At 39.5% G+C, this 17,968-nt stretch overlaps 1 protein-coding gene across 1 annotated transcript in view; it reads left to right on the forward strand.

Annotated features, from left to right (window-relative positions):
- The window catches only part of TRPM5 (transient receptor potential cation channel subfamily M member 5), a 48,282-nt gene that overhangs the window by 17,286 nt on the left and 13,028 nt on the right, over positions 1-17,968 (forward strand). The window contains 12 exon segments of the mRNA XM_085224296.1: positions 223-403; positions 2,796-2,860; positions 4,723-4,914; positions 6,205-6,304; positions 7,156-7,274; positions 7,643-7,984; positions 9,699-9,830; positions 10,973-11,096; positions 13,071-13,216; positions 13,962-14,074; positions 14,835-14,930; positions 16,972-17,230. Of these exon segments, the coding sequence (XP_085080422.1) occupies positions 223-403; positions 2,796-2,860; positions 4,723-4,914; positions 6,205-6,304; positions 7,156-7,274; positions 7,643-7,984; positions 9,699-9,830; positions 10,973-11,096; positions 13,071-13,216; positions 13,962-14,074; positions 14,835-14,930; positions 16,972-17,230 (1,869 nt within the window).

The raw sequence follows: 17,968 nt of genomic DNA on the forward strand, positions 1-17,968 counted from the left end.
AGAGCTTGAGAGGAAAGCTTCAGGGACTTCAGCTTTCAGTTCTATCAAATCTGGCACCTAACAGAAGGAACATTTTCTTCTTCAGCATCCTTTTTATAGGATCACGACTGAAAGATGGTGCTATACTGCAAGGCATAGACAACATGAAAAATGGAGACAAAACACAGAGAAACATGGGCTGTGCTTTGTATGGAACATTAATATCTCTCCTCTTATCTCTAGGATGGAAGTCTTGTACACTACCAATCAGATGATAATGCCCAAGGCCCACTGTATTCACTGGACCACAATCATTCCCATTTTATTTTGGTGGATCGTGTAACACCAGATGAGCCAGATGAGACCACTAAACTACGGCTCACCTTGGAAAAGCACATTTCAGAACAGCGCACTGGATATGGTGGTAAGCAGACCAGAGAAGCATGCTAAGTTGAGCAACAGTGATGTTAGAAGGATACCTGTGGTTCTCTGTCTTTATCAAAGGCAAGTCAAGTTCTCAGTTTATCATCTGCATAGGCAAGATCAAGTAAACACAGTTGTCGCTGTGCAAGAGGCAGAATTAAGCTTACTTAGGTTGGGGAAAAAAAAAAAGAAAAAAAAAACACAAACAAGCTGCTCTGTGAAGCAGAAATCCTGATATTTATTGCATCTCCTTAAGTATAACTCAAAGCTGACCTTCAAAGCATAGCATAAATTGCCTTAAAAGACAGCAGATGGAAAATAAATCCTCCTTTAAGTGCCCTAAACCAGCAGCTTTAAGAAATGGATGTTCACTGCTGTACACTTTCCTCCCTTCTCACATGCAGGATCTTGAGTTCTGGCCAAAAAGAGCTGATCCAAAGCCTCCTGAAAAATTTTAAACCGTATTAGTATTTTATCCAGGGTAAACAATATATATCTAATGCTCATCTAAACCTACGTGAGCTTTGTTTATAATGAGAAATAAGTACGGGGACAGGCCTCCTTCTGCTACTTGTGGAAATACTTCAGTTTAGTTTTAAGGAGATTACTTTCCCCTTTTCTTTGTTTCTATAATACCTACAGTGCTAAAACTGAAGAGAAAGAGATCACTTATTGGCATTTCTGTGCACCAGTGGAATATTCAATTACACAGCCTATAGTTGCACAGATGCACCTGAGTGTGTGAATGCACCCAAAGAAAGCAAATCCAGTCACTCAGATGGGATAGAGCACACATGGACTGTAATGGTAGGGTCAGGTTTCAGTGCTGACAGTTAGAAAGTAGCCTCTTTCTGCTTGCAGACCAAATTTGATTGAACGAGTCTCAGTGGAACAATTTCCTGTCAAAAAAAAAAAAATTATACTCAACTTCAGCAAACTTGGACTTTACTAAACTAAAACACTCCAAGATGATGCATAATTCTCTATTAAAAATATCTACCAGTAGTTAAATAGGAAGTTTGGGTATTTGGAATATTCTTTGCACTTAAGAACTTCCCACCTTCCCCAGTATAACGTTAGAATTTCCCCATCGCCTCACACACACACAGAGGCCGAATTTAATCTACATCTACTCAAAGTGAAAAAGAGGTTGAAACCACAAGTATTTCCTGAGGATCCTGTAGTCACAGGGGTCACTATTCAACCTAAAACAACACTTTAAAGAGGTATGACAATTCCACGCCATTCACTAAGACAAATGAAGTGACATGCCAAGCACAGCTAGCCTGTAATTCTACTTTATCTTTGTAGGCATTCCACTTCAGATGTTACAACCAGCAGTAACTGGTGATCCATATACAGTTTGGGAAACATCAAAAAATAGTTTGAAACCAAAAGGCATTCATTTCACGATGCTACTGTTTTGACAGAACTTTTTGAAGGCCATTCTACAGTCATTTTTTGAATGCTGAATTCAAAAATGGAAACCTGTGATAGGATGGCTAAGGACAGGGAGGTCTATATCATTTCTTCCCCTGTGACCATGATAGAAATCAAATATTCAATTCAATAATTCAAATATTTCACTGGAATTTCTTTTGAATTCAGCACTGCTAAAAATGTAATGTTTTGTTATTGATAGTCAAAATATTAGAGCAGTATTGAATGAAATTTTAGGTTGTTTAATCAGAATAATGAGGAACATAGGGTTCTTATCAACTCATACCTGACTCATCTCACCCTAAATAGTCTACACAGTTTGCCTCCTGGTATTTAGTCCTCTCTGTGTGTTTCTCCTGAATTCCACTGCAAGGGGGAATGGTTTTAAACTGAGACAGGGGAGGTTTAGGTTAGATATTAGAGGAATTTATTCACAGAGTGTGGTGACACACTGGAGCAGGTTGCCCAAGGAGGCTGTGGATGCCCCATCCCTGGACGCATTCAAGGCCAGGCTGGATGTGGCTCTGGGCAGCCTGGTCTGCTGGTTGGTGACCCTGCACATAGCAGGGGGTTGGAACTGGATGGTCATTGTGGACCTTTTCAACCCAGGCCATTCTATGATTCCTGCTGGTACTAGGTTCCATGCATAAAAGGAATGGGGCAACATTCCTCAACACCTGGGACAAAGTGACATCTCATCAATTCTAACTGCATCTGAATATAAGTAATGTCAGCTGACTCTCTAAAAACTTAACCTTGTCTTGCAACCTAAGGCAGCACCATTACTCCTCCAGCACTTTCTTTTGCACTCTCCTGCAGCCTGCAGGCTCCAGTTTTTGTATATACTGAATTAGGACAAATCAGAATAAGCATTTTCAAGGGACAGCAGAAACACAATAGTCTTGTGAAAGCTCTTTGCTTGTTTGTTTTAAATGAAATCACCTATTTCACAGGAACAGGCAGCATTGAGATCCCCGTGCTTTGCTTACTGGTAAATGGAAGACCAGGTACACTTGAGGTAAGAGGCACTGGAAAATTTGATTGGATGATAAATACATGTACTGGCATTTTATATAAATTCAAAACTTAGGTCAATAAGCCACTAAGAACTGAATTCTGTTAATAGTAAATTTAACAGTATTTATTTAGGAGAAGAACCTCATTTTGAGCAGGTGCCAGCAGATCATTAGGGCTTCTTGCCAGCTAGTACAGTGGGAAACCCAAAGTCATAACAAATTCTCAGAAATTAGCTTCAAATCTAGCAGCATAGAAACACTGTACTATTATTGAGATGCCATACAAAAGCCTTAATTATTCCGTGCTGTTCAGCAAAAGAGAGATGATTGCCACTGTCACAGAGCACCAAGGAGATACAAGGCCAGGTTTGCTAGATATGCAGCTTACACATTATAGTGTCCTACTTCCCCTGAGTATAAAACACCTTGTATGACAGAAGGCTGGATGGTTGCCTGCTGACATTCACGTCATCTTCAGTGAAAAATCAGTTATGATTTTTTTTTTTTTTTTTTTTGAGCACTTCTATAACTTACAGAAGTTGTTGGCTAGGAGGCACTCTGACTTCTGTTTTTCTTTTTAAAATATTTGACTGCTACAAAGTAGCAGAATAAATGTCCACACAGCTTTGTATTTCTTATATAATACTCTCGCATGAAGATGCATACTCTACTGAAAATCCAAAGAGACATTTAACCATTGTTCAAATGTTATAAACGATGAGACTGTTACACAACCTGGTAGACTGTTTCTTCTTTAAGAATAACAGCTCATTTCCGGTGACGTTTTTTAGTCACAGTTTCCAGTCACTGCATCTCATCACATCTTTGTCAGGTAGATTAAAACACGCTCTGGTATTAGAAATCTCACTGTTTAAATTACAGCGTCACCTCTTGAGCTTTCATTCTCAAAGCTAAATATGGCAGAAATTTCTACATCTTGGGTGTTGAAAATTCACATCAGAACCTATACATCTTTTCAAAGCTCTGGAGAACAAAGTGACTTGGAGAACCAAAGGTGACTGGTTGGACCTGCTGTACATTCACATATCTGCTGGGAAAGAATAACCAATTGCACTTCCTTTTTATTTATTTATTTATTTTGAATATCCACCTTTTAAGGACAAATTGGACAACGCACACCAAAGACTACAATAGTTGTTTTAAAACAAATGAATAATAAGCCAACAACGCCTTTCATTCTCTTGCTGTTTGCGGAATTGAAACACAGCGTTTCTTCATCATCTTGCATAACTCCAGAATAAGTAGTAACTGGCAGCAATTAGTCATTATTGCAACTGTGCTACCATAGCCTCTGCTTTCCTCTCTCCCAACAACCATCTTGACGCTTTCTAATTGCACAACAGAATTGGCAGCCTTTAGCTCTTGCTGCTGTTGTGCTTCAATATGTTTTTTTTTTTTTTTCCTATGACTCAGCGTTGTATTCTCACAAGTAAACTCCCAATTTTCAGAACATATAAGTTTAGCCGCCATAAAAACCTGTTGAGAATTCCTGTCTACTGCTACTCTTGTATTTGACCATACTGAAAGCACGAATTGCAGTAGGGAAAGAGCTGGGGAGGGAAAAAAAGAAAGCAGTCACGGACTGATAGGTTTTATGCACTGCCTGTCCAAATCACTTGCTTAACTCATCAGCAGCTGTGTCATGCAAAGAAGTATGTATAGTCATGGGCCTATAATGATTAATCTGCTACAAAATAAAAAATGGTCTAGAAAAGTCTGAACTGAATCCAGAGTAACTCTGATTTGGATACGCATTTATTCCTAGTTTGCAATAAGTGATTCCTCTTTGAGCAAGATTTTCTTTCCATGCATCAAATCTAATAATTTTCTTTTTAAATTGCAGAGAATTTGCATCGGTTTGGAAAATTCCGCTCCCTGGCTTATCTTAACAGGGTCTGGAGGAACAGCTGACATCTTAGCTGCATTCATGGATGAGCCGCAGCTCATCAAGCCAGAAGCTGTTGAAAAGCAATTTAAAGAGAAATTCCCTGCAGAAAGCTTCCCATGGAAGGACATTCTCCAGTGGACAGCAACAGTGAGATCATATGTCTGATAACTGCATGCAGTGTTTGATAATTATGTGCATAATGTTCACAAGCTCTCTCCTACCGTTCCTGGCTTCAGTAGCCCATTCAGCACAGGTTTGACGGGGTACTGCCTGAACGTTTTTACTCCATTGCTCTGATGTTAATGACAGAACACCTCTCTAGCATTAAAATCAAGAGCTCAGTTGATCATTTGTCCTAGTGACTCAGTTGAACACCAAGGGCTCTAACCTTTCTCAATTATTTCCACAAGTTACAACCAGCACCCAAGAATCCCACAGTCCTTCTGGGGAACATGAAGCATTATTTATCCTCCACAGCTGTGGAGCTTGTACAGCTGTGACAGAAGAGACCTAATTCACAATCTACAGCTGTTAAGTGGAGAACTTGCTGTGAGCATAATAAACTAATGAGAACAAAGGGTGCTTAAAAGTTATCCTGTCTATTGTTTGTTATATATATTCTTAAAAAGGAACGACAAAACAGAATAGATTTTGAGGCACACTGGACTCAAACCATTATGCATAAACATTTTAGAAACAAAAAAACCCACCACTTGGACATTGTCTTATTGGGGAGATTGAAAAGCACTGCCTGTCCCTGAGAGAAATGAAATTCACAGAACCTGACCCACTACTTATTCTTTGCAGTCTCCACTGTAAATTTTAGCTTTAAAGTTCCACATGCTAATTCCAGTAGGAGAACTTTGTCAGATTATACCACAAGGAAATGGAAGGGCATCAAGAAGCAACACTGCCAGATGCTCACACAGACCCAGTGCAGCTGCACTGTGAGAAATAAAATTCAAATAAAGAGGCAGAAGAAGAGCACTATTAATATCAATATTAGATATAAGTTTTACTCAAGCTTTAGAGGCTGTGCTTTTACATAAAAAAACTCTGGGAATAAAATGTTAATAATAACGAAGGAAGAGGTAAAGCAGAATTAGTGGTGTGCTTGTCACAGCATGGCTATAAGTCAATAAGAATGAGAGTTTCGGATCTTTCAGTTCAAACACTGCTCTGGTTCTCAGCATATCCAAATTCTGTCCCTCCTACCATGCATGCCATGTGATGCTGGAAAAGATAGCAACTCCCTCCATGCCCTACGATCTTTTTACATGGGAAGCTAATGTTTGTCTTCTTGCCAAACGTCAGCTTTACATTTAGAGTGTAAGTTCTTTGGAAAAAACTGTACACGTGATCTACATTGAGCTCTTAAGCACTAGCATTTAGCAGTAGGCTAACATGCTAAATGATTTTCATTCCAACTCCCAATAGATTCGGAACATTATTTCACACCAACATCTTCTAACGCTGCACAACTTTGAGCAAGACGATTCAGAACTAGACACAGTCATTTTAAAAGCTTTAGTGAAAGGTAAGAATAATAAATACAATACTTCTATTTCTGGACTTCTCTGTGCCGTAAATGTATTCTAGTTTTGTCCTAAGCAAGTTCAGTTGGCTGCTGGATAAGATTTCCTTTCTGATGCAGAGTTGCATCAGAGAAAGTGACTGGCAATTACCACCAGGTAATTACCTCCACCAGGAGGAAAGCTCCTGAACCTTACATTAAACTAGTTTTTGCTTTTTAATCTCATGCTATTGTATAGTACTGTTATAATCAGTCTTTTATTTCAACACATGCTTCTCTTAGTAGCAGAGGCTATAGAAGAACAAAAATATGCTGGAAGTTATTCCACTTACAAGCCAAGAAAAAAGAAAACAGACATAAATCACCTCCGTTCCAGAAACAACTGGGTTCTATAAAGAGCTTTCATTCTATCTTCTGAAATGCATTACTTGTTCTGCCAGCCATTTCAATTTGAGTTAGACTAGCCTAATTTTTGCATGGAGAAATGACATCCTAATCTTGATGTGCTAATTAAAACAAGATTTAAAAAAAAAAAACAAAACACAAACAAACAATAGTCCTACCCAACACTTTCTGCAGATCAGGCTTCCTCTTAAAATACTAGATATTTTAACTTAAAGTTTCAACAGATAACTTACCCACCAAAAATATTGAAAAATATATATATATGTGCTTTTAGATTACTGTTTAAGTTAAGAGAAAAAATACCCGTGCAGGTTTCCTGTTTAAGCAACCCACAAACATGTGCTAACTGTAGGAGAGTTCATGTAATTAATCAAATTACCAGTGGTATATTAAATTAAATGTAACTAGTGTAAAGTACTGAGTTTATTTGCATTCCCTATTTCTTCCAGCATGTAAAAGTCACAGTCAGGATGCCCAGGAATATCTGGATGAACTCAAGTTGGCAGTGGCCTGGAATAGAGTGGACATAGCTAAAAGTGAAATATTCAATGGTGACGTGGAGTGGAAGGTACACGATTTTGTTGCCTTAGAGGCCTATTGCTTTATAATCCAACAGGTGTGGGACATAAACATCCTGACAGAAGGTTTCAATTTTCAGCATTACCTGAATTCTTCACTAAGAGGTTAGGCAGCCATAGAACCCTTTGCCTAGGTTATCTTTCTGGTATCCTCTAGATGATAACATTAACCTTCTAACATTAATGCTCACATAAACACTTTCTACATAGTTCTACCTCTCTATCTCATCGGATCTGCTGTTAACTTGGTTGAAAGTAAAGTTTGCAAATCCTAAGGAAATGTTCTCATCCATCAACTATTACCTCCAAAACCACTTCATTGTTTTTTCTTCTCTTTTCCTTCCTTCAATCCATCTAGTCCTGCGACCTGGAGGAAGTGATGATGGATGCCCTGATCAATGACAAACCCGAATTCGTGAAGTTATTTATTGACAACGGAGCCAACATATCCGAATTCCTGACATACAGTCGTCTGCAGAGACTCTACTGCTCCATTTCACAGAAGTGCCTCCTCTATGAACTTCTGTTGAAGAAACATGAGGAAAGCAAGTTGACTTTGGCAGGGCTCACTGGTCAACAGCAGAAGGAGATCTCCCCACTCTTCACTCTAAGTGAAGTCTCTAGAGTTCTCAAGGATTTTCTCCATGATGCTTGTAAAGGTTTCTATCAAGACGTCAGTCATGGAGGCAAGAACAGATCAGTGAGTTGCAGCTTTCCATCATTTATCTGTTCCCCTACAATTTACAATTAGAAAAATTTTGACCAGATCTTAAGGGAACAGGGAACAAAATGGCAGATATGGAAACAGTCATCTCTGTTGCTCATTTCTTTTTCCAGCTCATTATTATTACAGCTAAAAATGATCTTTTTAATTTCAAAAGAACTATAAGAATGGAATTTATGAAATACAGGCTACAATTCCTCTTTCTCCCATTCTGCTATGGATTGTTTTACTTAAGGTTCATTTCAAGTCTGCTGCAAAAGTTTGTGCCACACTCGCATACTTCACTTTTCATAGACCATTCCTCATTCCAGCACTTTGCACATGGAGAACAGATCGGTCTTTTTAGCATCACATATATAAGGATGTATTCCTCATTCTTTTATTCAAGAAATTTAGGTTTGCTAAGGAGTAATTAGACATCAAAATAGTATTCTGCAGTTTTCATACAGAATTTCAAGCATAAACACTCAAAAGAGTCTCTAGGAAGAAGACAAGGTGTTAGCCATTTTCAGTCCCAGGTCTGAGCTTGCACTGTTTTTGTAAGCTAAACTCTGAAAATGGTAACCTAACTATTCAGATTCATACTGCGTAGGCGCAGACTGGATATTCAAATGATGCACTGTCTGTGATGATTGCCTTTTAGGTTGTTATAATCTTATAATTGAGTGACTTAGCAGCAAAAATTAAAAACAGTTGTTGATATAAGACAGAAAGGACAATATAATATACCATGGAAGGCCTGTAGCCAGCATGACTCAGACTGGACAACATCACTGTAGTGGGATATCAGTGCTGCTGCTAAATTATAAGTCCTACTTTTTAGTGCAAAAGTGTAGATTGATTAGCTTACTACATACTAGGAAAAAAAAAAAAGAGAGGAAGAAAGGGTGGTAAGAGAACCCAAACCATTAATGTAAATTTGAGTAGAACCCCATAGTTTAAAGGATTTCAAAAATAAATGAATAAAATGCATGAGTCCTTACAGAAGCTTTTTTTTTAGCAGAAACAAAAACAGTCACACAGCCTGCTTCTAATTAACACAATAGATATAAAGGCAATATTAGAGTTTACATAAAACTCAGCATTTGACCTAAGTTGCCATACTTCCTCCAGAGAGGTTATTATCAAACGTTAAAGGAATAAGTGATGTTTTACTTAAAATACTCCCTGCATGAGGGAGAGGTTTTTTTTTAAAGGACTCAAAGGAAAGACTAGAAAGAGAGCATTCACGTGCTCTATTCTTGCCATGTACAGAGCCTTGGCGAGACTTATTCCTGTTTAAATAAAATGCTTTTTGTTCCCTTTTCTCTGAAACCACAGCCACTGTGGCAGTTGAGCAGAATCTGATATAAACGTAGGCCAGCTCAGATTAGTTAATCATAGGTCTGTGTTGTATGATATTACACACCAGCAGCGAAATCCCAGCCTTAATAATGCCAATGAGAACCTTGCCATTGACTTCAATGGAGTCATGGTTTCATCCAAAGCGTTCTCACACATATTGAGTTATGTCAGGGACACAACAATCTTTTGATTCAGTGCAGAATGAACTAATTACCTCTCAGACCTACATGGAAAAGGAAAAAAAGGAGAAAAAAAAATGAAGAGGCTGGCAGGGCCAAAGGCTAGTTACATCATGTCATTTGCATGGAATGAGTCTGAGTTCTAATTTCTGAAAACCATATTTCAGGATAAAACGAATTCAAGGCAATTACCTGGGCCCTTGGATATGAACCAGAAAAGTGAAAAGCCTTGGAGGGATCTGTTTGTATGGGCAGTACTTCAAAACCGGCACAAGATGGCAAACTATTTCTGGGCTATGGTAAGCATCAAGCTATAGCTCCTGCAGGTGAAATATTGTCATATTTCATGTGTATGAGATGATTTTTGCTCAGATTGAAGCTTAGACGACAGGTGGGTTTGTTCCTATAATACTGGGTGCGCATTTATAGAGCCTTTCATCTCAGTTTGTCTGTTGCCAGCAGGGGCCAAAGGGCCTGGCAGCAAGCAACAGCAGGTGTAAATCAGTACAGCCTGAAACACTGCTGATTAACTTCAGCTGCAGAGCTGACCCCTTGTCTTCCTTGCTGCTGATGACTCACCACCAGCCTTGGATTTTGTTCCCTCTTCAATAGGTCAATTGTTTGCTTTTGCTTTAGAGGGAGGATGGTGCACAGTTGAGCATCTCCAGCTTATTTGCTGGTTGTGTAAGGAACAAGAGCATCACAGTCCCAGGGGCCAAGCTTCAAACTGGCATAATTGGCTCCTGTTTTGCACTCTGCCACAGCTGAGATCCCATCTCGTGCAATGCTACAGCTTCCATCTCTTCTCCCTTTCGCTCTGCAGAGACCAGACACAGCTACAAGGCTCTGTCTGAGCATCCAGCTAGCTGCATCTGGCACGGGGGGGTCACAGGGAGGGAGACAAACAGCAGCACAGCTCTTCAGCCAGTGAGTTGTGTGTGCATGCAGACACATCTGCACCTTGGAGAGCCTTGTGTTTGTGGAGCTCTGTTATCAGAAGGCACGATTCTCTGCTGTGTGCTTCTGTCATGCCTCTGCCAGCTGTGCCCCCTCAGTTCCCATGTGTCTTTATGCAAGGTCTCAGTACAGCCATTTGAGAGGAAACTCAGCAGTGAGAGCGTTTTGCTCTACTTTCATAATCCATTCTTCTCCAAGTCCTTGACTGCTACCCCAAATCAGACCCCCCTAAGGTCAAGCACATCCAAAAGTCACCAGCCTTATAACGCACAAGACCTACCAATACGCGGTTTTCAACTCACATATCAAAACTACAATTTCTATAGGCATTTTAAACTTTCAAATGTACATTTCAAGGAAGATTCTTTCAAAAGGAAACATGTATGAATTTTATTTGTTACATGCATTCAGTAGTTAAGCTTTTCTATTTCATAAATGCCCTTCAGTGTGTGTGACTACTCCTGCACCTCTTTCAATTCTACAGGGTCAAGAGGGAGTAGCTTCAGCTCTGGCAGCCTGTAAGATTCTCAGGGAGATGTCTCGTCTGGAGACAAAGACAGAAGTAGTGCATGTAATGAAAGAGGCCAACTATGAGCAGCTCGCTGTTGGTAAGTTACAGCAGCTTTTAACAGCATAACAAATGACAGAGGGGACTGCTACTGGAAGACAAGAAGATGGGGAAAGAAAAACGAACCCTCTTGAAGTTGTGAAAGGTTAACTGATGTGAATAATGTAACAGACACGCAACACAGCCAGTCCCAAACATTCAACTGCTACAGAAGCGTGGCTTTAAAACGTTCCAAAAGTTCATTCTGAAAAAAAGAAAAAAAAGAAAAAAAAACTACACAACACCAAAATAATGCTTTAAGACTGACTGGCCCATGAGATGAAAAAAGTTCTCCCTTGCTACATATTAGTATTTTAGCACTAGGTATATTACAATGCACAAGGTGGAAGAACTGGAACAATTCCAAGCTCACAGCAGCCTGGTTTTCGTGCAATATCAAGCTTGCTCTGTAAGGACCACTAGAAAACAAATGTTAAGGGTTGTCTTTAATGCTAAAAATAATTTGAGATTACCTCATCTAAAAAAGAGCTAACTGTGCTGCAAAACTTTAAGTGAGGTTCAGACTGGCTTAACAGCAGACAAGCTGCCCCTCCCTACAACATTCAGGCATCTGCAGTAATGGAACACAAAGCCTTCTCTCCCCCTCTGGTCAGAAACAGATGCTCGTTGATCTGACAACAGTCCAATTTCTACCTGAAGGTAATGCTGCAATGTACCAAGAGCTTTAGAATACACCTCATGTAGAAATGCAGCAGCTTTTTCCTCTTACAGCTGGTACATCAAGCTGCTGAAGGCTCACACAGACATTGCTGCATTATTTAAACTCAGACATTTTACCCTCCTTTCACAGGACCATTATTATTTATAAAAGATAATAAGGCTTTCATATAGTCACAGGACTCCAACAATTTAGTCATGGAATTACAGGGCCTAATCCAATACACAGCAGTCTGTTTCCTTGGCTTTGGTAAGCATTAGATCAGATCTGCAATTTCCATATCTGCCCCAGATAATGCTGGCAATGCTAAGTAGAATGAACATTCTTTTCAAATGGTAAATACTACGTCAACTGCAGAAGACTGTATCAGCTTTTTTACATGAACTCGACCCTTCTCTAGCCTTCACAGCATAATATCAAAGTGTAGGCTAGCTTAGGAAGGATACTGAGATACTTAATGAATCAGAATGAAGCAGACTCAAAATCTATATTTTGTCTAATGACAATACCTTCACTTTCTGTACCACTTATCAGAGTTGCTGGACTCTAGAACCAACTTCTCTTGAAATAGATCTATACCACAACATACTACAAAGTCTAATACTATTTTATGTCAAATATCTATGTCTTAAAGCATCTGCTGGCTACAAGTCAAACCTGAGTTGCTCCTTTTGTTTAGTGTACTCAGGGAACAGGAGCAGTGTGGCAACTCATCCTTCAAAGCGCTAAAAGATCTCCCATGGTATTTGCTTTTGCTCAGTACTGTCTAAATCTCTGCACAAGGCAGCTACAGATGAGGAACTATATAGTGTATACTGATAGGTTTCCAAGGTACGTCTTGAAAATTGGCTCTAGAACTGACAAAGAAGAACTTCTCGACAGGAAATCAAACAGTAACTAAAGTAGAGCACCTCAGAGCTGAGAAGGAAGCAAGCAGATGAAAAAGAGGTGAGAGGGAGGTGCTGAGATTTGCATCATACCTCCCTGAAAGTAGTGGGAATTTCAAGATTACAATAATTCCAGTGATTTCTTCTTTTCCCCCACCAATGCAAATCTATTGCATATGCCTTCTGTAGCGTTATTCTCACGACCAGAATTAGTCCTCACTCCCACCAACCTCATCTTTGCTATTTGGGGCTTTGTGACTATTACAGCCTCACAGAACTCTTTATTGCAGAGGATGCATTTGGCAGCGTGACCAAGTTGTACCCTACACACATCACCCTCTTGTCTCACATTTGTTTTTTTGTTTTTAAATGGCAAGATGCATTTGTCCACATTTCTTTCATTTGACAGAGCTGTTCAGTGAATGCTACAGCAACAGCGAGGAGAGAGCATTTTCTCTGTTGGTGAGGAGAAGTCAGTACTGGAGCAAAACCACCTGCCTGCACCTGGCTACAGAAGCAGATGCAAAGTCTTTCTTTGCACACGATGGAGTCCAGGTAACATCTACTGGCACTTCCCCTACCATCTCCACTCTCTAGTGCCTCTAAGCGTGATGACACAGAAAAGGATACTACAGCAACTGAATGACCCCATGGAATACATTATTCTCAGATACATCCTTTACTGGCCCTCTCCCTAAGTACCAGGTCAAGAGGATGTCATGATACATAATTGAAAAAGCTACACAGTTTTCTCTTCCATCCAGTTAGCCCTGAGACAGGTGGACTAAATAGAAAGTTTAAATCCTCATCCCATCCCATGCTTTTTTTTCTCTATTGATCACAGAGAACCATCAGGAAAGCACTTAATCTGTCTGAAGCATAATGAATCTTAAGGACGTGAAGTATCTCCCTAGCAGAGCTTGTTCAGATTCAGAGAAGCTCACTGATAAAAGTCAAATCAAATTGCTGTCCTGTTTTGCTCCCACAACCTGACTTCTGTCCTCATACACAAAGCTAAATTAAGAGTGACGATGCTTTTAGCTCCCAGTAGCTGACTTGTACTTCCTCAGCAGAAATGTTCCTTAACTCCACTTGAATTACAGTTCCTCTCCACTGTCCTCTCATACCTCTTTGCACACTAACCACTGCAGAATGACAAGCAAAGTGCCTGTACACTTTTTAGGTTTTTTGAGCAGTGCCTAATCTTTTCTGCCTTAAGAGAACACAGAACACAGGAGCACTTGATCTGCATATATGTTTTTGTGATGCTAAAGCTACTTCTTATTTCCTTCAATTTCAGGCCTTCCTAACAAAAATATGGTGGGGAGACATGTCTACAAACACACAGATCCTGAAGTTAATATGTGGATTCTGGTGTCCCTTCCTAATCTACACAAATTTAATAGCATTCAGGTACAAGCAAATATATGAGTGCAAGAGATAAGTGAAGGACGTAAAGTCAGTCATGAAAAATACCCAAACTGAGAATTTCTCACGTAAGGAATAAAAATAATAATATTGTCTCAGAAGATCAACATAGGACTGCACCATCAGCAAGAGGAAAACTTCTTTGCTGGCATAAGACTTCTATTTTGTCAGTATCAGTCACTAAAGATGTTCTTGGCAGACTGGCTGCCAGATTCATAAGTTTAAGTAAATTAATGTGAAGTGTTATCTGTTTTCATAGAAGGGTCCACATAAGGATTCCTAATCAAAGCAAGCCTTTCTAAATCTCTTCTTGGAGGACATTTTTGCCTCCTTTCACTAGAAATGCAAGAATTGACATCATGTTCCCTAACACTTTTGGCATTTCCTGTATTAAGCACTACTAAGTATGGCCAGGACTGGAACATGGGGGTATTGTGGAATTGTCTTCCAGGACTGATTCAGTGGTCTATTTCCACTCAAACGCTTTCCTTTCAGTTTTGAGAAGACTGAGCATCTTGCTCCACTCTCGTGAAACATGTGTTGATTATCATTTCTCATTGACTCTTGTGGCTGACTTCAGCTTTCAAACAATTAGAACACACAGAGCTAAGGATTATGTGTATTTGATAGCTTCTCAGTGGAGAGAGTTCAAGATGAGTGCATGCTTGCAGCTCTGTAGGAAAACCAGTTCAGTAGCTGAGTTGCTAACCAGTGTCTTTCAACTAATAAGTTTATTTCCTTACAGTGAGGAAAAACAACCAAAGAATGAGACAGAGCCCTTTAAAGAGCCAGACAGTGTGGATACAGAAAGGACTTTGTTTCTTTCTAAGGAAGAATACAGGTAAGTTTAAACCATCAGTTAACTTGATGGTTTTTGACTACAAAGAACAGGTCAATTCTCATGCATGTACGACCAGATAATGATGTAAGAAACAACTGAAAGATCAAGGAACTTATTATTCATCAGAAAGCTCCCTCTGCCAAAGTTGTACTCCATAAAATGAATATAGAAGATAAACAGGGATACAGCATACAGCACTGTATTTCAGGAGACAACTTCTTGTGAGCTGGTCATTTCTACTGAACAAGGAATCTGATCGATATCCAGGCAATCAGAAGGCATTCCTGAGATTCCCTTCAGCTGGCACTGGCTGACACACAATGGATTTAGGAACAGTAATCCCTGATAGGCTTATTCACCCAACCAGGGAGAAGGTTTGCAGCTAACCCTTGTATTACTCGAGTGCATTACCACATACTGTGCTACAATGGCAGCAACAGAAATACTTGCAAACATCAGTACCTAGAAATTTATATAGTTAGCTTCCCACCATGCTAGGAAAACTCTTCATTTCTATTTTAAAAAATAGGCCCGAGAGACCTGGAGCATAATAACAGACATATTTCAGAGTCAGCATAAGAGAAATAGCTATCAAAGCAAAAAGATTTTGGCAGTTGCTCACAATCATTCACAGATCCACAGTACAGAACTTCTGAATTGCAACCTTTACTTCTAGCAAATGCTCATCACCAAAACCTGGGGGCTTGGGTGAGGGCAGGAAAACTTTTGATTAGTACAAAGTTCACTTTGTACTAATGCAGCTAATAAGAGCTATATAGCCACTTGTATTAAACGTACACTTTTCAGTGATTTGAAGAGAGCTTCAGAAATAAGTGAATAATGGTACCAAGGAAACAATCCACAATACCTAGTGCTGGACTGACTCAGTTATTAGCTTGTATTTTTAGCTCTGGCATTTAACTGCTAGCATATCAGAAAAAAATAGAGTCCTCATTCCTTCTCTAACCTGTAAAATAGATGCAAAAGTGTATGCCTTTTGGGGACTATTAGTAAATAATATCATAAAGTCCTTTCACAACTGAGCAAAGCATGGTTGATGGCTCTTGGTCATAATATTGTGCGTTCCAATTGCTATTATCTTACAGATTTAACAAAAGGGCTCTCTCTCTCCCTCCCAGATCTATTTCAGCATCTAACAGTAAAGCTGCAATTACCCATTTATGATATTAGCCCGTTGCCATGGGAATGCATCTTACAATGGCATAAACTGAGAGGCAGTACAGAGTCAGGCACACAGAGGAGACTGGCTGCAAGGAGAAACTTTTCCTTATAACGAATGTATATAATAATTACCAGGAACATAAGACATGTAGACCTACAGGTCAAGTTTTCCTTCAGCTACCAAAACATTTGTGCAATTGCACAATACTCAAAGACTACTGTCATTAATTATTTATTAAGAGGCCTCCCTGGTGATCTTTTTCCAATCTGATTTAGTCATGAAGGGCAAGACGCCAGCGTCCATAGTTGTATCAGCTGCAGTATTCCTTCAGCAGCTCTCTCAGGCTGCAGCAAGGCTAGTCAAGGAACATATGCTCAGTGTGTGATTCAGCACTTTTGAGTCTAGGTCAAAACGAGTAATTGTCTCAAGCAGTCACAGCAACTGCAAGAACTTCTGCCTGTGATTACTGCAATAAATTCTAGGACCAAAATAAGAACTGACTTACAGTAGCTATTTGCCTTCCTTGCAGCTGGCCAAATACCCTCTTCTTGTTTATTCACATGGTTTGTACTATGTGTAGGAGCAGACTGAAGCTGCAAATTAGATTAATGCAACAAGACTGGAATAACAAGGTTACACATTTAAACCTGATGTGACTTTGTTTTTCAGAATCTTTTTGACTTGAAGCATTCCTGCTACAACAGCATGATTGCTTGGAATCCCACAGCCTCACCCCTGTCAGCATCCATTACAATCTTAAAAAAAAAAAAAGCTTTGCAGGAAATAATACTGAGGGCTATTCCCATGAACTAATTTTAGGAGGCCGCCAACCAAGCCTATGTTCTTTCTGTTTTGCAGAAGAAGTGGTAAATTAGAAAAGCAGAACCCTTCTGAAAACACAGCGTGGGCAACATTCATCTTTACTCGGTGGAAAAAATTCTGGAGTGCCCCTGTAACTGTATTTATGGGAAACGTTATTATGTATTTTGCTTTTCTGTTTCTATTCACTTATGTCCTTTTACTGGATTTTAAGCCACCTCCACCTGAAGGTCCATCTGCTAAAGAAATTATACTTTACTTCTGGGTTTTTACCCTGGTCTTGGAAGAAATCCGACAGGTCAGTTGCATACAACATCTCAGCAGTAATACAACAAACCTTGAAATAATGCTTTGAATAAATTTATGATCTGTATAACTGTGCAAGCTTCAAGATTTCAACTGTCAAATGCAGCTTTGCATAGAAAAGCAATACAAACGTTACCTCATCCAAAACAATCTCTCCTCCAAACCAACCTCTCTCTCCTCCGTGTAAACCTGTAGCTGCTCCTGTTTTTCCAGAGCGCTTCAGCTGCAGCCAATAAACAAGTGAGCTGCTAAGATTCAGGTGTCCTTCACTTTGCAAAGCATCTGGCTGGTTTCACCTCCCAGAACTAGGTCACAATTAACATACATTGGAAACTATAGCCTGCCCCTGGAAGTACAACAGAGCTCTCCTCAGTCCAGCAACCAAAACAGCACATGAACAATGGTGCTGGTGCACTGAGAATTGTGGGTGCATAAAAATATCCTTGTTATTCTCTTTACACTGAAAAACAGTTATCAACACTTATTCCAGAAGAACAGGTTTTGTAATTTAAGCAACATGAACAGCAAAGGGGATCTCAGTTATAAATTATTTGAAATTATTCAGACAGGCCATAAGGATACACCAATATTTGAAACAAAGAATATTTCATTATAAACCTGTAAAACATGGAGAATGCCAGGCTATAAGCCAGCTGAGACAGCTCCTTATGTAGATAATCAAACGTGCACTCACAGGCAATTATAATGTACAAACACCAATCTGTACATG

Source organism: Meleagris gallopavo, chromosome 5 (genome assembly GCF_905368555.1).
Source record: "Meleagris gallopavo chromosome 5, MGAL_WU_HG_1.1, whole genome shotgun sequence".
Lineage (NCBI taxonomy): Eukaryota > Metazoa > Chordata > Aves > Galliformes > Phasianidae > Meleagris > Meleagris gallopavo.